General features: G+C 35.5%; 1 protein-coding gene across 1 annotated transcript in view; it reads left to right on the top strand.

Moving 5' to 3' along the window:
• LOC132559854 (probable helicase senataxin) overlaps nucleotides 1-23784 on the top strand; it is a 29640-nt gene extending 5856 nt beyond the window's left edge. Inside the window, exons 3-21 of the mRNA XM_060224485.1 lie at nucleotides 1175-1295; nucleotides 2180-2310; nucleotides 3331-3442; nucleotides 8400-8609; nucleotides 9456-9565; nucleotides 10190-10339; nucleotides 11235-11387; nucleotides 12720-12822; nucleotides 13280-13396; nucleotides 14971-15101; nucleotides 15760-15831; nucleotides 16119-16304; nucleotides 17360-17467; nucleotides 17875-18044; nucleotides 18676-18765; nucleotides 19340-19486; nucleotides 19672-19776; nucleotides 20565-20652; nucleotides 21455-23784. Of these exons, the coding sequence (XP_060080468.1) occupies nucleotides 1175-1295; nucleotides 2180-2310; nucleotides 3331-3442; nucleotides 8400-8609; nucleotides 9456-9565; nucleotides 10190-10339; nucleotides 11235-11387; nucleotides 12720-12822; nucleotides 13280-13396; nucleotides 14971-15101; nucleotides 15760-15831; nucleotides 16119-16304; nucleotides 17360-17467; nucleotides 17875-18044; nucleotides 18676-18765; nucleotides 19340-19486; nucleotides 19672-19776; nucleotides 20565-20652; nucleotides 21455-21580 (2430 nt within the window). The 3' untranslated portion in view covers nucleotides 21581-23784. The remainder of the gene's footprint in view (nucleotides 1-1174; nucleotides 1296-2179; nucleotides 2311-3330; nucleotides 3443-8399; nucleotides 8610-9455; nucleotides 9566-10189; nucleotides 10340-11234; nucleotides 11388-12719; nucleotides 12823-13279; nucleotides 13397-14970; nucleotides 15102-15759; nucleotides 15832-16118; nucleotides 16305-17359; nucleotides 17468-17874; nucleotides 18045-18675; nucleotides 18766-19339; nucleotides 19487-19671; nucleotides 19777-20564; nucleotides 20653-21454) is intronic.
• The last annotated feature ends 1112 nt before the right edge of the window (nucleotides 23785-24896 follow it).

Here is a 24896-nt window from a genome sequence, read left to right as displayed (position 1 = left end):
ATGTGATTATGGTCAGGTTGCGTAATGTAATTATGGTCAGGTGAGGTCATGTGATGATGTCAGGATAGGTCACATGAAGGTCAGGTCAAGTCATGTGATGGTCATGTAAGGTCATGCGATGATGGTCAGGTCAGGTCAAGTCATGCGATGATGGTCAGGTCAAGTAATGTGATGATGGTCAGGTAAGGTAATGTGATGAAAGTCAAATGAGGTTGTGGAATTAAATTATATCAGTTTATGGTTAAACTTTTATTAGCAAAAATGTTGTGTGGTATTAAATCAATGTTGGGTGATATAGCTTGTATTACACAGGTCAAGGTAATCAGGTCAAAGGTCAAGGTCAGGTATGAATAATTTACCAGGAAATGTGTTCTTGTGACATCAGGAAGCAAAAGTGAACAGAATCAAATGAGAAGTTACCTGACTTCAGTTAAGGGTCATCAAGTCAAAAGACAAGATAAAAGTCATAAGGTCATATTTAAATATTTTACTGGTAAGTTATTTTTTCTATTGTTATGAAGCAAAGTTGACGAGAATCAATTGAGGAAATACCAAATCAAGCAAGTCAGCAAGTTTGAGTAAAGGTCACAGCTTCAATCTCTTTACCGATCAATATTTTCTTGTAACTTTGTGAAGCGTAATGATCAATGAGAAGTCACTTGACCTAAAGTCAAGATCACAGGGACAAGTGTCAAGATAAAGTAGTAATTATTTTTGTTGGCTATGACATTCTGAATCAGAATTATCTAAACAAAACAAGTAACAACGTTATCACTCAGATGTCAGTGTCAACATCTGGTTCTTTTACTGGTAAGTTATTGTGTCTAGGTATAAAAAGAACCAAACATAATTTGATGTAAATAAGCAATCACTGTACAGTAGGAGAATATGATTGATAAGAATCACAAAGTAGAGCCCATCTCATCTCCCGATTACTTATTGCTTAGTTTACACAGTTTTGATATAAATAAACCTATATACAGGTGACTATGAAGACCTATAGAACATTCCAAATAGTTTTTGTTATTAGGAACATAAAAGCAGTAATTCTGTATCAGTGTAATCTTCTAGTTTCACACTGATTTAGAGTCAGACACATTGCAGAGTCCTTTCTGACATGTCAGTACTCCATTTCTCTATTTTCTATTTTGACTTGAGCTCCTCTTTCAAACAGATGAACAAGCCCTTTACAGATATAACAGGGGCAAAAAACACACCTGAGGAGCGACAGTACAGTCTGGATAATCTTCTTGTAAAACTTCTCCAGTGGAACCCAGTCTGGCTCCAAGAACAAGGTATTAAAGAGTACAGTATACATGAATTCATAATAGACCTTGGATATGTGGCGGTAATAAATTCACATAGAGCCATTCCATACTTCTCTTCTTACAAAATGTAAATACGTCAGTTGTCCTATCATGTATAACACATTTAATATCCTGTCATGTACCATACATCATATATATAGTCACTTCTAATACATCAAGTGTCCTGTCAATTCTAATACATCAAGTGTCCTGTCACATAAATGCATCTAGTGTCCTGTCACTTCTAATGCATCAAGTGTACTGTCACATAAATATATCTAGTGTCCTGTCACTTCTAATACGTCAAGTGTATTGTCACATAGATATATCTAGTGTCCTGTCACTTCTAATACATCAAGTGTCCTGTCACTTCTAATACATCAAGTGTATTGTCACATAAATACATCTAGTGTCCTGTCAATTCTAATACATCAAGTGTATTGTCACATAAAAATATCTAGTGTGCTGTCACTTCTAACACATCCAGTGTACTGTCACATAAATACATCTAGTGTGCTGTCACTTCTAATACATCCAGTGTACTGTTACATAAATACATCTAGTGTACTATCACAAATATATCTAGTGTCCTATCATGTAGAATACATCATATGTACTGTCAATGTATTGTGTTTTTTGTCCTGCCTGTTGATATTGTCCACCACACTCATTGTCATTTTAACACCTGTGTTTCTTTTAATGGAGGTTTACTTGCTTGTTTGCTTTGGCCAAATTTAGTTGAAAATGTTTTACTAATTCATCAGAATACATTGAATGAAAGCTTTGATGTTGTACATACAACACTCCATGACAGAAACTTTTTAATGCATTACCAAGCTAGATAATGTAATGATTGTAGAATTACTTTGCAGAGAAATACTCATACCCACCTCCAGCCATAGAAGCAGAGAACCCACTGATTCCCCTTGGTGAATCCTACAGCAGTTTTGATGACTACATCCAACTCTTCACTCCACACATAATTATGGAGACTTGGGAAACTGTAAGTTTCTGTCCCACCATCATCAGATTGTGGGCTGTTCAGATCACCCTATGCCATTCTTTCTCAAATTTCATACAAAGATTCCCATTGGTTCATACTTTGTGTCTAGTTGTGCCCTTTTGATTTTGGGACTGAATAGAACAACAAAACGGCTGCTTGATGTCCATCTTTGATTTTGACTATGAAAGTTTGTTATCAAAAATTTCTTTGCGAAGTACTGAATGGATCTTTCTCAGATTCCATTTGTAGATTACCCTTATTTCCTTGTTATGCATGGTTTTTGGACTGATAAGAAAAAATAAATGGCTGATATGCGCCCATCATGGATTTTGACAACGAAAGTGTGCTATGGTTGGAGAATTACTAGATGAACTGGTACCTTTCTCACATTTTGTATGTAGGTTACCTTATCTCCCTAGTTGTGCTCATTTTATTTTGGGATTGATCAGATGAACAAAATGGTTGTCAAGCAATTATCTTGGATTGTAAATATAAAGATAATCATCACGTTTCCTAAGGGGAACTTTTGAATTTTACATAATAAAGAGCATAGGCAAAAGAAACAAGGAAAAAGATCCTCACACTTAAAGATCAAGCAAGGATATGCACTAAGATTCCTCTGGGATTTGTTGTTGATACATAAACATGTCATAATATGCCTCCCCCTGAAGTTCAAGCTTTGATTCAAGGACCATAAATACAGTATTATCATATAGATTCTTTTTCCTAATTTCATACTTGTTTTACACAAAGTGTGAAAGACGTTAACAAGTTTACACTTATCACACTTGTTGGCCCAGATCCTATTAGGTCTAACTATACTGTGGTAGGAACCCAAGTACCTGGGAAATACACATGTGGTTGGGCAGGTAAGCCACCTATCTTTTCACATCTTCAGGAATTGAACCTTGGACATCTATGTGAAAGCCAGGTGCATTATCACTGCACCACCCAACAAACCAATAAAATTTCAACTTGTTTACTGTACCAGATTTGATGAGTATTCATACTATTTTGTAGGCAGTTTCTGGCTTCAAGCAGAGAAAGGAGTCCGGTGTAACCAGGCATACAGTTCACTTTTCTGCTGCAGAGACCTCTGTAAATAAGAAATTTATCCACCACACCTGGAATGGTAAATACAATCACTATATCCTCTAACATTGGTCATTAATGCTACTGGTGGTCAGTAGTAGCACTATATATCTTAGCACAAGTTACTGGTCACCTTGTTAATTAGCTCTTCTTTCCATCATAAGAGAGTAATGTTGTTCAACTCACAAGGCATCAGTTAATCCTTACAAATATATTCTGCTTCAATTAGCAGCATTTCACTGCAGGTCATATTATCATGACACAACTGGTATCACAAACAAAACACACCTGGGTACAGAACAGGAATATTCATTGTGAAATTAGCTCATTTTTATTGTGGTAGAAACTGGTCTCACAAACCTGTTGATGTATTTGAGTTCATGTTCATTGTAACTATTGAAAAATAAATCAAGCTCATATTACAGGATACAGGGTTACCAATGTGTTCTTGATAAGGACCTTACCAGTGTCAATAGATGGTTACAGGGTTACCAATGTGTTATTGACAAGGAACTTATCAGTGTCACTAGCTGGTTACAAGGTTACCAATGTGTTATTGACAAGGAACTTATCAGTGTCACTAGCTGGTTACAGGGTTACCAATGTGTTATTGACAAGGACCTTATCATTGTCACTAGCTGGTTACAGGGTTTCCAATGTGGTATTGACAAGGAACTTACTAGCTGGTTACAGGGTTACAGGTGACTCATGCTGCTGACAGGTGTAAAGTCAGTGATACAGTATGTTTCTGATGTGACTGGTGTTGTTGACAGGTGTAAAGTCAGTGATACGGTATGTTTCTGATGTGACTGGTGTTGTTGACAGGTGTAAAGTCAGTGATACAGTATGTTTCTGATGTGACTGGTGCTGCTGACAGGTGTAAAGTCAGTGATACGGTATGTTTCTGATGTGACTGGTGTTGTTGACAGGTGTAAAGTCAGTGATACGGTATGTTTCTGATGTGACTGGTGTTGTTGACAGGTGTAAAGTCAGTGATACGGTATGTTTCTGATGTGACTGGTGTTGTTGACAGGTGTAAAGTCAGTGATACGGTATGTTTCTGATGTGACTGGTGTTGTTGACAGGTGTAAAGTCAGTGATACAGTATGTTTCTGATGTGACTGGTGTTGTTGACAGGTGTAAAGTCAGTGATACGGTATGTTTCTGATGTGACTGGTGTTGTTGACAGGTGTAAAGTCAGTGATACGGTATGTTTCTGAGGTGAATGGTGTTGTTGACAGGTGTAAAGTCAGTGATACGGTATGTTTCTGAGGTGACTCATGCTGCTAACAGGTGTGAATTCAGTGATACGGTATGTTTCTGAGACGACTGGTGTTGTTGACAGGTGTAAAGTCAGTGATACGGTATGTTTCTGATGTGACTGGTGTTGTTGACAGGTGTAAAGTCAGTGATACGGTATGTTTCTGAGGTGAATGGTGTTGTTGACAGGTGTAAAGTCAGTGATACGGTATGTTTCTGAGGTGACTGGTGTTGTTGACAGGTGTAAAGTCAGTGATACGGTATGTTTCTGAGGTGACTGGTGTTGTTGACAGGTGTAAAGTCAGTGATACGGTATGTTTCTGATGTGACTGGTGTTGTTGACAGGTGTAAAGTCAGTGATACGGTATGTTTCTGAGGTGAATGGTGTTGTTGACAGGTGTAAAGTCATTGATACGGTATGTTTCTGAGACGACTGGTGTTGTTGACAGGTGTAAAGTCAGTGATACAGTATGTTTCTGATGTGACTGGTGTTGTTGACAGGTGTAAAGTCAGTGATACGGTATGTTTCTGAGGTGAATGGTGTTGTTGACAGGTGTAAAGTCAGTGATACGGTATGTTTCTGATGTGACTGGTGTTGTTGACAGGTGTAAAGTCATTGATACAGTATGTTTGTGAGACGACTGGTGTTGTTGACAGGTGTAAAGTCATTGATACAGTATGTTTCTGAGATGACTGGTGTTGTTGACAGGTGTAAAGTCAGTGATACAGTATGTTTCTGAGATGACTGGTGTTGTTGACATGTGTAAAGTCAGTGATACGGTATGTTTCTGATGTGACTGGTGTTGTTGACAGGTGTAAAGTCAGTGATACGGTATGTTTCTGAGGTGAATGGGGTTGTTGACAGGTGTGAAGTCAGTGATACGGTATGTTTCTGAGGTGACTGGTGTTGTTGACAGGTGTAAAGTCAGTGATACGGTATGTTTCTGATGTGACTGGTGTTGTTGACAGGTTTAAAGTCAGTGATACGGTATGTTTCTGAGGTGAATGGTGTTGTTAACAGGTGTAAAGTCATTGATACGGTATGTTTCTGAGACAACTGGTGTTGTTGACAGGTGTAAAGTCAGTGATACAGTATGTTTCTGATGTGACTGGTGTTGTTGACAGGTGTAAAGTCAGTGATACGGTATGTTTCTGAGGTGAATGGTGTTGTTGACAGGTGTAAAGTCAGTGATACGGTATGTTTCTGAGGTGACTGGTGTTGTTGACAGGTGTAAAGTCATTGATACAGTATGTTTGTGAGACGATTGGTGTTGTTGACAGGTGTAAAGTCATTGATACAGTATGTTTCTGAGATGACTGGTGTTGTTGACAGGTGTAAAGTCAGTGATACAGTATGTTTCTGAGATGACTGGTGTTGTTGACAAGTGTAAGTCTTGAGTCAGTGATACGGTATGTTTCTGAGGTGACTCATGCTGCTAACAGGTGTGAAGTCAGTGATACGGTATGTTTCTGAGACGACTGGTGTTGTTGACAGGTGTAAAGTCAGTGATACAGTATGTTTCTGAGATGACTGGTGTTGTTGACAGGTTTAAAGTCAGTGATACGGTATGTTTCTGAGATGACTGGTGTTGTTGACAGGTTTAAATCTTGAGTCAGTGATACAGTATGTTTCTGAGGTGACTGGTGTTGTTGACAGGTGTGAAGTCAGTGATACGGTATGTTTCTGAGGTGACTGGTGTTGTTGACAGGTGTAAAGTCAGTGATACGGTATGTTTCTGAGGTGACTGGTGTTGTTGACAGGTGTAACGTCAGTGATATGGTTTGTTTCTGAGACGACTGGTGTTGTTGACAGGTGTAAAGTCATTGATACAGTATGTTTCTGAGACGACTGGTGTTGTTGACAGGTGTAAAGTCATTGATACAGTATGTTTCTGAGACGACTGGTGTTGTTGACAGGTGTAAAGTCAGTGATACAGTATGTTTCTGAGACGACTGGTGTTGTTGAGAGGTGTAAAGTCAGTGATACAGTATGTTTCTGAGACGACTGGTGTTGTTGACAGGTGTAAAGTCAGTGATACAGTATGTTTCTGAGACGACTGGTGTTGTTGACAGGTGTAAAGTCAGTGATACAGCATGTTTCTGAGATGACTGGTGTTGTTGACAAGTGTAAGTCTTGAGTCAGTGATACGGTATGTTTCTGAGGTGACTGGTGTTGTTAACAGGTGTAAAGTCAGTTATATGGTATGTTTCTGAGGTGACTGGTGTTGTTGACAGGTGTGAAGTCATTGATATGGTATGTTTCTGAGACGACTGGTGTTGTTGACAGGTGTGAAGTCAGTGATACGGTATGTTTCTGAGATGACTGGTGTTGTTGACAAGTGTAAAACTTGAGTCAGTGATACAGTATGTTTCTGAGATGACTGGTGTTGTTGACAGGTGTAAAGTCAGTGATACGGTATGTTTCTGAGACGACTGGTGTTGTTGACAGGTGTAAAGTCAGTGATATGGTATGTTTCTGAGATGACTGGTGTTGTTGACAAGTGTAAGTCTTGAGTCAGTGATATGGTATGTTTCTGAGGTGACTGGTGTCGTTGACAGGTGTAAAGTCAGTGATACGGTATGTTTCTGAGATGACTGGTGTTGTTGACAGGTGTAAAACTTGAGTCAGTGATACGGTATGTTTGTGAGACGACTGGTGTTGTTGACAGGTGTAAAGTCAGTGATACGGTATGTTTCGGAGGTGACTGGTGTTGTTGACAGGTGTAAAGTCAGTGATACGGTATGTTTCTGAGGTGACTGGTGTTGTTGACAGGTGTAAAGTCATTGATACGGTATGTTTCTGAGATGACTGGTGTTGTTGACAGGTGTAAAACTTGAGTCAGTGATACGGTATGTTTGTGAGACGACTGGTGTTGTTGACAGGTGTAAAGTCAGTGATACGGTATGTTTCTGAGACGACTGGTGTTGTTGACAGGTGTAAAGTCAGTGATACGGTATGTTTCTGAGACGACTGGTGTTGTTGACAGGTGTAAAGTCAGTGATACGGTATGTTTCTGAGACGACTGGTATTGTAGACAGGTGTAAAGTCAGTGATACGGTATATTTCTGAGACGACTGGTGTTGTTGACAGGTGTGAAGTCAGTGATACGGTATGTTTCTGAGATGACTGGTGTTGTTGACAAGTGTAAGTCTTGAGTCAGTGATATGGTATGTTTCTGAGATGACTGGTGTTGTTGACAAGTGTAAGTCTTGAGTCAGTGATACGGTATGTTTCTGAGGTGACTGGTGTTGTTGACAGGTGTAAAGTCAGTGATACGGTGTTTCTGAGGTGACTGGTGTTGTTGACAGGTGTAAAGTCATTGATACGGTATGTTTCTGAGATGACTGGTGTTGTTGACAGGTGTAAAACTTGAGTCAGTGATACGGTATGTTTGTGAGACGACTGGTGTTGTTGACAGGTGTAAAGTCAGTGATACGGTATGTTTCGGAGGTGACTGGTGTTGTTGACAGGTGTAAAGTCAGTGATACGGTATGTTTCGGAGGTGACTGGTGTTGTTGACAGGTGTAAAGTCATTGATACGGTATGTTTCTGAGATGACTGGTGTTGTTGACAGGTGTAAAACTTGAGTCAGTGATACGGTATGTTTGTGAGACGACTGGTGTTGTTGACAGGTGTAAAGTCAGTGATACGGTATGTTTGTGAGACGACTGGTGTTGTTGACAGGTGTAAAGTCAGTGATACGGTATGTTTCTGAGACGACTGGTGTTGTTGACAGGTGTGGTAACAGGAGAGAAGTTCACTTCTAATCAGTATCTCTGTGATGAGGACCTTGTTATCATAAAGTATGTGACAGAGGAGCCTGATCCATCTCAACCTAGTGGACCACCGCGATATACACAGCGTTCCAGCTTTGGGTTCCTTGAGAAGGTAACACCCTACAAAGCCCAGGACATCCCTAGACTTTACAATGAACTGCCACTACTTAGTGAGTATATAGAGGATATTAAATGGTTTCCTTTTTGAGATATATTTCATAAGTCTGACAGAATATCTTGTTTTTTCTTTCGTGTGAAAAAATATAGACATTTTCTGTCAAGTATACATGAAATTAGATGAATGAAAAAATGGCGAATTCAAAGATAAAATGTTTTTTAAAGTTCGGGAAATATTAATGCACTCTTCATAGTTTGACGTTACGTATATGCTTGACAAGAAGACAACACAATTTTGAAATAGGTTATTTAAGTTGTAAGAATAACTTAAAAAACTGTTTTTATATACTAGATTAGAGAAGAACAGAAATAGTCATGGGAATTATTAGATGGAATAACAATTTATTCAATCTTTGCTTCATTTTGGTCAGAATAGAAAAATCAAAGAATTTCACTGCAGTGATTAGAAAGCACTACTTAAGTTTGACAAAACTACAAAGTTATATCAGCACTGGAAAAGTTATATCATCACTAATATGGGAATTAATAGCTGAAAATATTGTAATGATAAATGTATGCTGATTGGGGCATGGAGTTTAATACATACCACAGTTACCTAAATCTTGGAAAAACCACTTTGAGGCAGTCTGGTATTGTACATTTAAATAAAAGCTGTTAGTGTTTGTAGCAAAGATGTTGTAAATAACCGTGGTCTTTTCATTTATTTGTATCTTAAGAGGAAAAAATTAGCATGTAAATGTTCAAAAGTAGCCATTGTTCTTATTTGATAAAACAAAAAGTTATTTTGTTATGTGATTGTTTATGACAGAAGTTTTTATGATAACCTCTGATGTTTCACATATAAAAATAATATATTGTTCTGTATTTGACATTGACAGGAAGAGATGCACAAGCTTTGGGCAATCAGAATGTAGTTACTCTTAAACTGAAACTGAAGATAAGGAATGGTCGTAATTTACGACTAGCACAGCAACCAGCCACTCTCCAGGTAAATTGGAATGACCTAATGTCTAGGTATATTTATTACCCACCTGAACTAAATGAGTGCCTCTCTCTTTGTCCTTCTTGTTTTTTAACATGACAAATTGTTTGCACTAGGAAATTACTGATTAATCTTGACAAAAATTACATTTTAATATTTACCATGTCACTTGATAAAACATAACACTGATTAAAAACATTACACTAATAAAAACATTATACTTGATAAAAACATAACCCTGAATAAAAACATTGCATTTGATATAACCATTACACTTTAAAAAACATATGAATAAAGATGTTACATATGATCAATGGTATAAATAGGTAGAAATATCAGTTTAGTCAACTGATATTAATGAAATAGATCCTATGTTGATCACTGGATGAGAAATAGAAGAAAAAATCTAATATTGATAATCATTTGGCAGATATTCAGTTGCTTTGTTGATGACTAACATTGTGGGCTATGGAATATATTTCGATTACAATTTAAGATAATACTAATTTTTCTCTGAGTATATTAGTTTTATGGTGTTTCCTTTGGTGACCTCCTGTTTAGGGAATCCTGCATTTAACATTAACCTGAGTTTATCTTTATTACTAACAGGCGATATATGCTTCATTGTAGAAGGTAGTATCTCTGATATCCATCGTAAGACAGTATAATGCCCTGGTGGTGCTGCGCAGAAACATACTTTGGAAACACATACTAGAACCAGGCAGGACTGATGTATTCGCCGAGGAACAGCCAGTGACAGAAGCGTTACGTTCACAGCTGGTAAGAACATGACATTCAGCATACATTTTGAAGATATCAAACATTTGGCATGCATTGTTGAGATATATGACATTGGCACACACTGGTTAGGTATATGACATTCAGCATATAATAGCAAGCTATACAACATTACTTGTAAGGTATATGATATTGGGCACATAGTGGTAACATAAATATTAATCGCCAACCACAGGTAAGATACATGAAATTTGCAGGGCACTGGTAGGATATGATATTTTTCACTCCCTGGTAAGATATATGATGTTTGCTGTGCACTGGATGATATTTGGCACTCCCTGGTAAGATATATGATGTTTGCTGTTCACTGGATGATATTTGGCACTCCCTGGTAAGATATATGAAATTTGCTGTGCACTGGATGATATTTGGCACTCCCTGGTAAGATATATGATGTTTGCTGTTCACTGGATGATATTTGGCACTCCCTGGTAAGATATATGATGTTTGCTGTTCACTGGATGATATTTGGCACTCCCTGGTAAGATATATGATGTTTGCTGTTCACTGGATGATATTTGGCACTCCCTGGTAAGATATATGATGTTTGCTGTTCACTGGATGATATTTGGCACTCCCTGGTAAGATATATGATGTTTGCTGTTCACTGGATGATATTTGGCACTCCCTGGTAAGATATATGATGTTTGCTGTTCACTGGATGATATTTTGCACTCCCTGGTAAGATATATGATGTTTGCTGTGCACAGGTTGGTTAACACTGTTGTGACATTCACCAAAAACAGGTAAGATATGATAAGGTATTCTGAAACTCCTCACGTAATGTTAGTCTTGGATAAAATAACCTGAAAATTAGAAGGATTGACTTGATACAGTGCATTACTCAGAAGTTTTGATTAGAAGTTTTGATTTCCAGAGAAACTACAATCCATCCCAGCAGAAAGCTATATGTACAGCAGCCAAGGTAGCTGTACAGCCTTTCAACTTACCACGGATCTGTTTACTGCAGGGACCCCCTGGGACTGGCAAATCCCACACCATTGTAGGCATCATCGACAAAATCATTAGGGTGAGTTCTTAGTCACACCTACAACTTGATGTGTTATACATGTACAGTAAAACATGAATGAGTCGAAGTTGACGTGACCAAATGAAATATTAGACTTATCTGATGTTTCGACATAGCTTTTTCGATGAACGGCGACATGGTGCATCGAGAATTGATATCTGTCTCATAGCATGGTGTTATAGAAATGAATAAATTATAAATAAACAATATAATTTTTTAATTCTAAACACTGACAATATCTTTTATTTCAATAAACAGATATAAGTAGAAATATAAAACAAAAAATGTAAAGTGAAATGTGAGGATACACACCCACTCTCGTACACATAACTTAGTGAAATTGATAAAGTAATGCATATATTGTAGTCATATCTATATCCTTAAAAGTCAAAAGTCCCATCATCAATGTTTTAAAATGAATAAGTAATATTGTTAGCATTGAGGTGGGTTATGGAAAGGTGAAGGCTGTGGCAACATCACTGAAGCATAAGATATGGCACCTTAAGAGCGTAACTATAAAATATGATAAAATAAAACTTTTTATGTGTACATGTATATCCAGTTAATGTATTTAAAATCATAAATAAATGTGTTAATGACCAGTATTTTTATTACTCTGCATTGGCCTCGTAATTATCACTTGTTTTTTCCCTTTTGGTTTCCAGCAGCAATGTGCATAAAAAGTAAACAAAACACAGTAGATTTATGGTAAACTGACTATAGTGTATTTTGTTAAAAGTTTGGTTGCTTAATTCTGTGTAGATTATAACTTTTACCAGTGCACCTGTGTAAACCCAAGGATTAATGTTCCTTCGAAAGTACAATAGGGCTTGTTACCACAGATTTGGCTGACTGATCACACTTGTCATTGAAACTGAAGCCATGAAATTTTTACTAAGACATGACCATGCCTGAATGTTTGACATGAAAAAAGGAAATTTTGGTAGAATTTAAAAGGGATGGACGACAACATATATTTGACACAAACACAGTATTTGACTCAACAGTGTTTGAATCATTCATATTTAATTTACCAAGATAAAGATGAAAAAAACGAGACTGAACAAAACATTTGACTTATCCGATGAATTGGATTCAAGCGTGTTCGACACAAGTGAGTCTTACTGTATATTTCACTTCCACGTTTACACGTTGTCATTTACACTACTGTATCTATCCTACAATAAGTTCAGGGACCAAGTCATTACTTCTGACTCAAAGTCTAACTTACAGGACAATAATCTACAGGCTCTAGTACTTCCAACTCAAAATAAAGTTTTGGTCCAGATCATTATCATATCGTTTGTAATTATTGTGAATTTCATCCCGAAGGACACAAAGGGTCAGGGCCGCATTTGTTTGTGTACACCATCCAATGCTGCTGTGGATGAAGTCATACGCCGGTTGATATATCACAAGAGAAATACGACAAGAGGTAAATTACTTGTTGCTCACACATGAGACACAGAAATCTTGTACACTACGCAGTGCTTTATTTTTATCTGTCTGGTATCTTTGGCAACTTTTGATACATATTGAAGACACAATCAAAGGGATGTAATTTACAATAGTCAAATTGGATTTGGAATTTAAAATAACTGACAGATTTTTTTTATGCAATTTCAACACCATTATGTATGCGGAATAAAAATCTATTACCTTTAGAACCTGTAGTTTGATTTTTCTCATCTCAGCCTGAAATTTGCTTTCAAAGAGAGATTTTATTACAGAATGTCAGCCAAATGTTAAATAATGGCTCGCAAAAAAAAAAATCTAATCACAAGTAGATTTTAATGTCAGTCTTTTGATGTTAATTGAATTTGACACATAAAGAGCATACATTTCTGTTTTTTTACACCCTTTTACATGTATCTGATATGACTCTTTTACAGCCCCAAATCACCTGCCCTATGGTCTACATATGGTGAGGATTGGGAAAATGTCCTCTATACACAAAGATGTAGCTAAATACACATTCACCGAACTTGTCCACCGCCACAGGCAAAATGGTACAGTATTAGATTAATGTAAAACCCCCGTAATGTGCACGATCTTTCTTGAGAAATTTCAAATTAGAGGGTGCGCTCATTTCATAGTTATGGGGTTTTTAAGATTTTTTTCATGAAAAGATTGTGTAAGGACGCCATCATCAATTGACGTGATTATCTGGTATGCAAAATGACACAAGGAGAATTTTTAAGATTTATGTATCTGAGTCCATATCATCTAAACTCGAAGATTACCATTCTTGATATATTGGTATAGTGAATGTGGATTGAGGTTTATTATTAATTATTAATTAGTTTTTTTCTCTTAAATGTCATTTGATGATATATTTCAAAACCTTCATTAGAAAAAATTACCAAAATATATGCTATTGTTGAAAAGTAGGTCACAGTAATTAAGTGCCCTATTTACTAATTAAGTCAATAATTATGAATTTGATCCCCCACTTGTCCCCCCTATAACAACTGAACAGCCTTGAGCTGACCTCAGATTAATGTCATGTCATTACCGCCTGACCTCAAGTTTTTAATAGACAAAAAATAAAAAGTATTCGTCATGGCCACCAGAAGGCCCAAACTGGCACTCCTCCTTTGTCTTATTGGTGTTTAAGAAGAAATTGTCAAAAAAAAAACAACAAGAAGTGCACAATAATTAGGCAGATTTTTATTCTTCTTCATTTGTATTGTACCATTTATTTAAGAGAACAAAGTTATTAAAAGTCAATAAATGAGATAAAAACCAATTTTAAAGAGAATACTTACAAGTTTCGAACTTTATATTGTTGGTCTGACATGTCAGCTGAATATTCAGAGTTAGATTTCTTGGTTCCAGAAAATTGTTTTTGACAGACTTTTTGGATGTGAAAATTATACAAGTAGAGAAATACTTTCAGCATTTCTAACCAAAAAAATTTCTCGCACAAATTACAAAGATGGTGCACATTGTGTGTATTTTACTGTATGAAATCCAGGCTGACATTTGTCAGTTACACTTGGACCTAGAACACTTTTGTTGATATCCTGGCTTATTGGATTGAGTTGGTCTTGATAAATTTAATGAAGTCTAAAGCTCTTCTTATTAAATTCATCTTGATACTTTGATCCTGGAAGAATACAACAAGAAATCAAATGTTATATTGGAAAAAGATATTATCCCCCATAGTACTTTGGTTTTGAGAGTCGTATCAAAAAAATAGGGAAAAGATTGTAATATTGCTCTCCACAGTAGTGTTTTTGCCATTATTGATGAAATATCGAGGTATGTGTCACAAGCCATTTGTGCTTCATGTTTACTATAGATATATAAGTAAGAACGATGTGATCTGATATGTGTTTAAATTGTCTCATTTATGATCAAGTATCTATGATACATTCAGTATTGTGTTTACATTAAAACACAAGCATGACGTTTACCAAGACTTCATAACTATTCTTGACCTGATATTAAAAACTGGAATGAGTTTGGAACTAGTTAGAGCAGCTCAGAAATGTAACACAGCACCACATTTAAGATATCAGTTCTGTGTTTCTTTATTATTGTCAATATACATTTACAATGTTTTCTCTTTATAATACAGAGATTAGTCGGAAGGGGGAGAAAAATTTTCCTCAGAGCTCTCGCCGTGAGCTTGCAAGCCTCTCTGAAAAGATTTCAGCCTTGTCTTCTCAACTAGAAAACATGGAGCCTGGAGACAACAGTTGTGTGCATGTGAGTATACAGGACATGAAGGGTGTTAAAGAAAAAAGATGGGACAGGGAAGGGCAACAGAAGTTAAGGGGGATGGGAATGACATGAAGTTGGAAGAATAATGGTGAAAAGAGAGTGGTTGATGATATTCATATGAAAGGGGTAAAAAGGAAAGGCATTTTATATCAGAAAGATACATTTTCAATGATACTCTGATCAAAAGGGGAAAGTGAATATTATGCCATCTAGGAAGAACGGTGTATTTATAATATTGTATTCAATAATGAAAATGCTGGCCATCTAGAAACCAGTCTGGATATTGATAAGTGAAGATTTAACCATATTCTGGATACTTTTTACACTTCAAGTGCTAATATCAAGACCGAGAGGGAGGGTGAAATTATTTAATTGATATTGCTATTTCGTAGACCATAGAGGTACATGGACATTTTTCTTTTCAGTGTGGCTTTTGAGGTTATCTAATATTGTTAGACATTATTGATTGACACTGTTGTGTCAGTCAAACAAATAACAGAAAGTGGAACAGACTGGGTCAAAGTGTAAGACAACTACATGTATGTAATTGAAGATTAACAGTGGTGGGCATCAAGATGACATAGGGATTTTTATATGTAGCAGACTGTTTATTTACAGTTTGAACTTTTCTTACATTTAACAGAAAAAGAGGCTGCAGGCAGATCTACAGAAAATGGAACAAAAGAAAACTGACCTACATTACCAACTTAGAAATGTAAGTGTCACCGATCTCATTACTTAATATGCGGATGTCATCAGACTTATTTCCTGGCGGTATACAGTATGCTTTGTCTCCGTTTTCAAGAGAATTGACAAACATTGGCACACATAATGTCTGACTTGTTTTGAGAAATGGTTCAACTAGGTGAAAATAACTGGTCATTTAAGCACTTTCTGATGGAAGGGAAAACACATATTATAATTGTATGATTTATGACAGATTCTTTTGTGAAGCAAAGAGCATAAACTAAATTTTTGCAGTGTTTTCTTTGATGTTTACAGATGAATAGGAGTATTTCTTTGACTCCGGCTGAGGAATATGAGATAAAAAAAAATGTGCTGTGGCGTGCTCATGTCATATGTGGTACGCTGAACAGCTTTGGTAGTAGCAACATACAGAACCTGTTACGCACTCGTCACCCTAGCAACCAGTCTTCCTTCTTCTTCAACTGTATTGTTATGGATGAGGTAAGTATCACTTACTATTGGCAGATAGCGGTAAATATCACATAGCATCTTAGAAATAGTAATGATTTTCTGAATCAGAATGATTAGAACATATTAGAAATAGCACTGTTATATTATATATTGATATTATAAGATTGACATTATATTATATATTGGTATTATAAAATTGACATTTTATTATATATTGATATTATAAAATTGACATCATATTATATATTGATATTATAAAATTGACATCATATTATATATTGATATTATAAAATTGACATTATATTATATATTGATATTATAAAATTGACATCATATTATATATTGATATTATAAAATTGACATTATATTATATATTGGTATTATAAAATTGACATTTTATTATATATTGATATTATAAAATTGACATCATATTATATATTGATATTATAAAATTGACATTTTATTATATATTGATATTATAAAATTGACATCATATTATATATTGATATTATAAAATTGACATCATATTATATATTGATATTATAAAATTGACATTATATTATATATTGGTATTATAAAATTGACATTTTATTATATATTGATATTATAAAATTAACATCATATTATATATTGATATTATAAAATTGACATCATATTATATATTGATATTATAAAATTGACATTTTATTATATATTGATATTATAAAATTGACATCATATTATATATTGATATTATAAAATAGACATCATATTATATATTGATATTATAAAATAGACATCATATTATATATTGATATTATAAAATTGACATTTTATTATATATTGATATTATAAAATAGACATCATATTATATATTGATATTATAAAATAGACATCATATTATATATTGATATTATAAAATTGACATCATATTATATATTGATATTATAAAATTGACATTTTATTATATATTGATATTATAAAATAGACATCATATTATATATTGATATTATAAAATTGACATCATATTATATATTGATATTATAAAATTGACATTTTATTATATATTGATTTTATAAAAATGTTGGATGTTTGATTGATTACAGGCATCACAAGGTACCGAGTTGGATTGTCTTATACCACTACAATATGGCACTAGTAAGCTGATCATGGTGGGCGACCCAGAACAACTCTCCCCGACTGTCCTCTCCAGGGTCTGTATAATATATTGTGGTGATTTTAATTGATATTTCTTGGTAATACGTATTGGGTTTTACTTTCGGATTAAAGACATCATACACTTTCTTGCATTACAGATGAAATCTATTTTAGTTATCACTATTTTGATGGGTGAAATTTGTCATCTATTTTCATTTTAGCTCACCAGTGAAATCTTTCCTTGTTATCAATATACTGACTGGTGAAATTGGCCTTCTATTTTCATTTTAGCTCACCAATGACATTTTATTTGACCCATTTATAAATCTCATATGAAATGGAAATTACATTAATATCCTACATCTATGTAGAATCATACCACAAAAAGGAGTCGACTAACCACAAAACATCGGAGGTTAGGATATTTTTTTTTTGTTTATTTTTTTTTTTTGTCTATCAACAGAAAGCAGAAGAGAAGTGTTTTGGCCAATCTATGTTTGAACGAATGTATGGCTACTATAAATATAAGGAAACCAGCCCAGTCATACTTCTGGATACACAGTACCGTATGAACCCAGAGATTGCAATCTTCCCAAGCCAGTTTGTTTATGGAGGCAGACTTCTCTCAGACAGGTAAATCATAGCCTTAGATGGAAAGACTGACAGGCGGTCATGTATGTCATTTCTACATGTGATGATCTTTGTTCTTGAGAAAGTAATGAATGTTTTTTTCTCATGTAAGTTTGTTGACATGAGTATGAATATATATGAGTGAGGTTGAGTGTAGATAGCACTAGATACATGTGTATGATGATGATGATGATGAAATGAAGGTTAATGATTGGCAACTATGATGATATAATGTATTTGATGATGATGATGATGATGATGATGATGATGATGATGATGATGATGATGATGATGATGATGATGACGACAGCAGTGTGAAATTTTGTATGTGTGTTTGCTTTGTATGGAAATGCTTTGTCATGTATTTATATAGTAGTGAAAAATCATCGAAATTTTAATTAGAAAATGTAAGTTTGTTTACTAATGTTTCCACATAATATATTCACTTAGCAATACGGTAAATAGTCACACTTTAGGTACAAAGATGACTCAGTAAAGGTGGGAATAGGATAATCAAGATGTCAAGATCCCTCTAGGATCTCTTTATTTAGATCAATATGTTTGAAAATACCCGCATTGATTAGACTCGTTGAAGGAGATTGTATTCTGTGTAACAGAAATATTAACACTGTAGGTGTGTGGAGGAGCGGGGCCACAACTTCCCATTGAAGCCTTACCTGGTATTTAATGTTGAAGAGGGTCAGGAACAGAGCTCACAGGCAGGGTAAGAGCATGTCACAAGTCAATGTAAAATATTGAAGTTAAACAATTTTAATTCCACAGATGTGGTATGTGCTAATTAGCTTCTGCTGCTGTTAATATACTTGCATTCATATTTAATTGGCACATATTTACCTGAACCAATCCACTTGTGTTGATTCTCCTAAACATAGTATATAATTTTGAAAATACGTTTCAAAGATATTTGAGGAAAAACAAGTTCATAAAGTACTGTAAATCACTTAAGATCTCAAAGTTACTCTATTTTATGAACTTAGCTCTTCAGACATATTTATGAATAAATGCACATGATTTTCACGAACGCTGATCTAGAAATTACTTTAAATTCACAAACAATGAGCAATTAGAGATGTGTTTTAAGACGTAGATATTGGTAACCAACTCATCATGGATGCTATTTGGGACTCTCCTTTTGTATAAATGCGAAGATGAATCCCACATGAAATATAATCTGTATGGCAGGTAAACCACTTAGAGGTGTCAACAAATACAGTACATTAAAATCAGGCGAAAAAATCACGAGTTTCCTCTCAGACTGAGAACTTGTTGTGTTGTAGGTCAGTAAAGAATGAGGCAGAGGCTTGTTTTGTGGCCATGCTATGTAAGCAGATCACACGCTACACAGACATCCCACAGACAGATATTGGAATCATTGCTCCGTATCAGAGCCAGAAGTCTTTACTGGTTGAGAACTTGAAACAGTGGTGAGTACTACCTTTCTGGGTAGAAGATTATAGGTGTTTAGGATTGATAGAGTGATGATGGAAGAGAAGGAAGGAAAATGACAATATAGAATATGACAATATATGTAATGTTAATGTTTAATCCGTGAAATGTGGTGAAAACCAGATTTGATATGGTTCAAAAATAGACAAACTTTTTTCTTCAGGAAAATGACAAGCATTGAAGTGGGAACGGTAGATGGATTTCAGGGCAGGGAAAAAGAGGTCATCATTATGTCCTGTGTTAGGGCCAGCAGTTCAGGAGGCATTGGGTATGTATTAAGGTCAGAGATTATCTCTGTCATATCCTGTATCAGGGCCAGCATTTCAGGAGGCATTGGGTATGCATCTATGCTCCAAGGTTATTTCTGACATGTGCTGTATCATGGCTAGCAGTTCATATAACATTGTTTATGTTTTAAGGTCAAAGGTGACCTTTGTCATGTCTTGTATCAGGGCCAGCAGTTGAGGAAGTGTTGAATATGTAACAGGGTTAGGGATTACCACTGTCATTTTCCATGTCAGGGTCAATAGAGAGTTGGTATCAATTTCCTGAATTAAATTGGATTTCAGATATTTGTTGTGATCAACAATTACTATTATTCTAGGAATCAAACATTAGGTTTACCTCTGTCATGTATCAGGCCCAGTAGTTCTTCTTGAAAGTAATTTTTATTAGTCCTTACGAAAGATTCACTCTGAGATGTTGACGGTAATCAAGGATTTCTAATTTTAATTTACAATTTATAAATTGCTTGATTCAAGCCCAATGGCTATTTACTCTTTGGCATGTAGATATACATTATATATCCATGCAAAACCTTGGGTTGTCATTGTTTTAGATTTAGTTGTGGACACAATATCTCCTGTTAGATTAATCAGTTATGATACATGAAGTCATGTCATGTTACCCTATTCTGGGTATAACTACATATGTATTTTGTATTAATCACTGGCGTCCCTAGTCTTCAGCTACAGATTGTTTAAATACAAACTACAATTATGTTATATGACTTCACAAAATTGTTTCTATACCTTGGGCTGACCATCCTCATTACAGATTTGTTGCCAATAGAAAGAGGATGAATGTAGCACTGACGAGAGCTCGATCAGCCATGTATGTGGTGGGAAATCTCAGTTCCCTCAAGGTAAGCTGTCGAGCTTCAGTATTGAGTGTTTCTCAATTCATTATGTGTATTTGAATGAAGTGAGAAATAATTTATTATTACTGCACCTTCTTCATCTTGTATTTGCTGTTATTTTTCTTCTTGTCTGAATTTGTCACTGTGACCTTAGCCAAAGGTCAAAGATCACATATATAAATAAATTTCATTATTATGTATCCTATGTACTAACCTGTTGTTTATTGTTCTGTAATCAGGTCACTCTGACCTTCAGCCTGAGGTGGTCATTGCTTAAAGTGCAAATGTTATTCTGATAGGTATTTTATCACATCATTTAGCAAAGTTGATTTAAATGACAAGAACACTGACTACAAGATCACCAGGTCAGAGGTCAAGGTCAAATTTGATAAAATTTTGAAGTGAAGTTGATCAAAGTGAGAACTCATTTGGCTGAGAGTCAGCGTCTTTATATAAAGAAATCAAGGGCAGATTTTTTATTTCTTTTTACTGGTTAAATGTTCTTGTTATAAAGTTATGAAGCAGTGTTGGTCAGAATTCAGGTCAAAGATCTATCACTGGTAAATGGTTCATTACAATAGTCAGTGAGATATGATGGACATTGAAGGAGTCACAAGACCATAGATTAAGATTATTGGTCAAATTTATTCCTAAGCTCTTAAATATTTCTCATGGACAGAAAAATTTGTTCTTTGCTGATAAAGGGAGAGTGAAACATTTTGTTTATTGTATGTATTCCAAAGACCAAATAAGGGATCAAACCTCATTATTTACTGAGATTGTTTTTTAAATCTGTCTTCCTTAACAGAGATCTGGAGGAGACTGGGAGGTCCTGATAGAGGATGCAAGAAAACGCAAGGTTGTCCAAGACTGTGGGAAACAGACCAATTATTCTACTGCTGTACAGGTCTGCTTTAAACGACTGCCAACCTGATATCTGAAGGTCTGATGAGACAATTGATCAAATAATTGTGGAAGTGTCCTAAAAAAATCACATAATTCAGAAGTGTAGAGTGAACAATGGTGCTGTTCTGGAATAATCCACCAACCTGACAAGGAGCTGTTCTGGAATAATCCACCAACCTGACAAGGAGCTGTTCTGGAATAATCCACCAACCTGACAAGGAGCTGTTCTGGAATAACCCACCAACCTGACAAGGAGCTGTTGTGGAATTATCCACCAACCTGACACAGTGCTGTTCTAGAAAAATCCATTAACCTGACAAGGAGCTGTTCTAGAAAAATCTGCCTACCTGACAAGGATCTGTTCTGGAATAATCCACCAACTTGACATGAAGTTGTTAATGGAATAGTCCACCAACTTGACATGAAGTCGTTTTTGAATTATCCACTCACCTGACAAGGAGTCATTCTGGAATGATCCACCAGTCTGACTTGGAGCTGTTCTGGAATAATCCACCAACTTGACATGAAGTAATTAATGGAATAGTCCACCAGCTTGACATGAAGTCGTTTTTGAATTATCCACTCATTTGACGAGGAGTCGTTCTGGAATGATCCACCAGTCTGACTTGGATCTGTTCTGGAATAATCCACCTACCTGACATGAAGTTGTTACCAACCTGACACAAAGTGACAAAGTGCAACTCAAGGGTGATATTGAGGTGAACTTGGACTATACCTTGTGTAATATGCAGGTATACTGGGTCAGTCCTTTATACAATGTGATATGCTGGGGTGTGAACTGGAGTAATATAACTAGGTTGAGGTGCAGGCAAATTGGAAAGATGCTTTAGGGGGATACACAGTCATCTCATGTGATACGCAGTGAACTGGGACAGTAATCTCGTGTGATACGCAGTGAACTGGGACAGTAATTTCATGTGATACACAATGAACTGGGACAGTCTCTCATGTGATACACAGTGAACTGGGACAGTCCTCATACACAGATGAAGTGGGACTGTCCTCTAATATTTAAGGACAGTCCTCTGATGTGATGTGCAAGTTTACTGGTTCTTGCCTTTATATTTCAAGATAGGTTACTATGGTGATGATGGATTCTTGCATTATTTTTCAAATTAAAATTAATGTAGGTCACAGTAGTAATAATGGGTCCTTATCTTGATTATTCCACCACAAAGTAGGATTCTATAATGCTCCCAACACTCATTGTTGATGAGACATTTTGTTTAAGCTTCATATACAAATGTCAAAATTTGTCTTTGTATTTTATAGACTGCTTGACAATGTCATAGGAAATATTTATCTGTGATATTTTTATACAAATCTATATCAATTTGAAATCATTATGTTAATATGATGTATAGGTTGTGTGTACTGTATGTTTATGAAAATGTGTATCCGTAATGTGGATGTTTAAGGGAAATAAGAGTGTGTGTGTATATAGGTTGTGTGTACATAATTGGATGTTTAAGGTATGTGTGTGTATATAGGTTGTGTGTACATAATTGGATGTTTAAGGTATGTGTGTGTATATAGGTTGTGTGTACATAATTGGATGTTTATGGTAAGGGTGTGTATATAGGTTGTGTGTACATAATTGGATGTTTATGGTAAGGGTGTGTGTTTAGGTTGTGTGTACGTAATTGGATGTTTAAGGTATGTGTGTGTATATAGGTTGTGTGTGTATTTGTGGATGTTTATGGTAAGGGTGTGTATATAGGTTGTGTGTACATAATTGGATGTTTATGGTATGTGTGTGTATATAGGTTGTGTGTACATAATTGGATGTTTAAGGTATGTGTGTGTATATAGGTTGTGTGTACATAATTGGATGTTTATGGTAAGGGTGTGTGTTTAGGTTGTGTGTACATAATTGGATGTTTATGGTAAGGGTGTGTGTTTAGGTTGTGTGTACATAATTGGATGTTTATGGTAAGGGTGTGTGTTTAGGTTGTGTGTACATAATTGGATGTTTATGGTAAGGGTGTGTGTTTAGGTTGTGTGTACGTAATTGGATGTTTATGGTAAGGGTGTGTATATAGGTTGTGTGTACATAATTGGATGTTTATGGTAAGGGTGTGTGTTTAGGTTGTGTGTACGTAATTGGATGTTTAAGGTATGTGTGTGTATATAGGTTGTGTGTACATAATTGGATGTTTAAGGTATGTGTGTATATATAGGTTGTGTGTACGTAATTGGATGTTTAAGGTAAGGGTGTGTGTTTAGGTTGTGTGTACATAATTGGATGTTTATGGTAAGGGTGTGTGTTTAGGTTGTGTGTACATAATTGGATGTTTATGGTAAGGGTGTGTGTTTAGGTTGTGTGTACATAATTGGATGTTTATGGTAAGGGTGTGTGTTTAGGTTGTGTGTACGTAATTGGATGTTTATGGTAAGGGTGTGTGTTTAGGTTGTGTGTACATAATTGGATGTTTATGGTAAGGGTGTGTATATAGGTTGTGTGTACATAATTGGATGTTTAAGGTATGTGTGTATATATAGGTTGTGTGTACGTAATTGGATGTTTAAGGTATGTGTGTGTATATAGGTTGTGTGTACATAATTGGATGTTTATGGTAAGGGTGTGTGTTTAGGTTGTGTGTACATAATTGGATGTTTATGGTAAGGGTGTGTGTTTAGGTTGTGTGTACGTAATTGGATGTTTATGGTAAGGGTGTGTGTTTAGGTTGTGTGTACATAATTGGATGTTTATGGTAAGGGTGTGTATATAGGTTGTGTGTACATAATTGGATGTTTATGGTAAGGGTGTGTGTTTAGGTTGTGTATACGTAATTGGATGTTTAAGGTATGTGTGTGTATATAGGTTGTGTGTACATAATTGGATGTTTAAGGTATGTGTGTATATATAGGTTGTGTGTACATAATTGGATGTTTAAGGTATGTGTGTGTATATAGGTTGTGTGTACATAATTGGATGTTTATGGTAAGGGTGTGTGTTTAGGTTGTGTGTACATAATTGGATGTTTATGGTAAGGGTGTGTGTTTAGGTTGTGTGTACATAATTGGATGTTTATGGTAAGGGTGTGTGTTTAGGTTGTGTGTACATAATTGGATGTTTATGGTAAGGGTGTGTGTTTAGGTTGTGTGTACGTAATTGGATGTTTATGGTAAGGGTGTGTGTTTAGGTTGTGTGTACATAATTGGATGTTTATGGTAAGGGTGTGTATATAGGTTGTGTGTACATAATTGGATGTTTATGGTAAGGGTGTGTGTTTAGGTTGTGTGTACGTAATTGGATGTTTAAGGTATGTGTGTGTATATAGGTTGTGTGTACATAATTGGATGTTTAAGGTATGTGTGTA

Source organism: Ylistrum balloti, unplaced genomic scaffold, assembly GCF_031769215.1.
Source record: "Ylistrum balloti isolate Yb309-2 unplaced genomic scaffold, AGI_CSIRO_Ybal_v1 Utg370980, whole genome shotgun sequence".
Classification (NCBI taxonomy): domain Eukaryota; kingdom Metazoa; phylum Mollusca; class Bivalvia; order Pectinida; family Pectinidae; genus Ylistrum; species Ylistrum balloti.
Note: the sequence above shows the minus strand (reverse complement) of the source record. Positions and strands in the feature narration are given on the sequence as shown.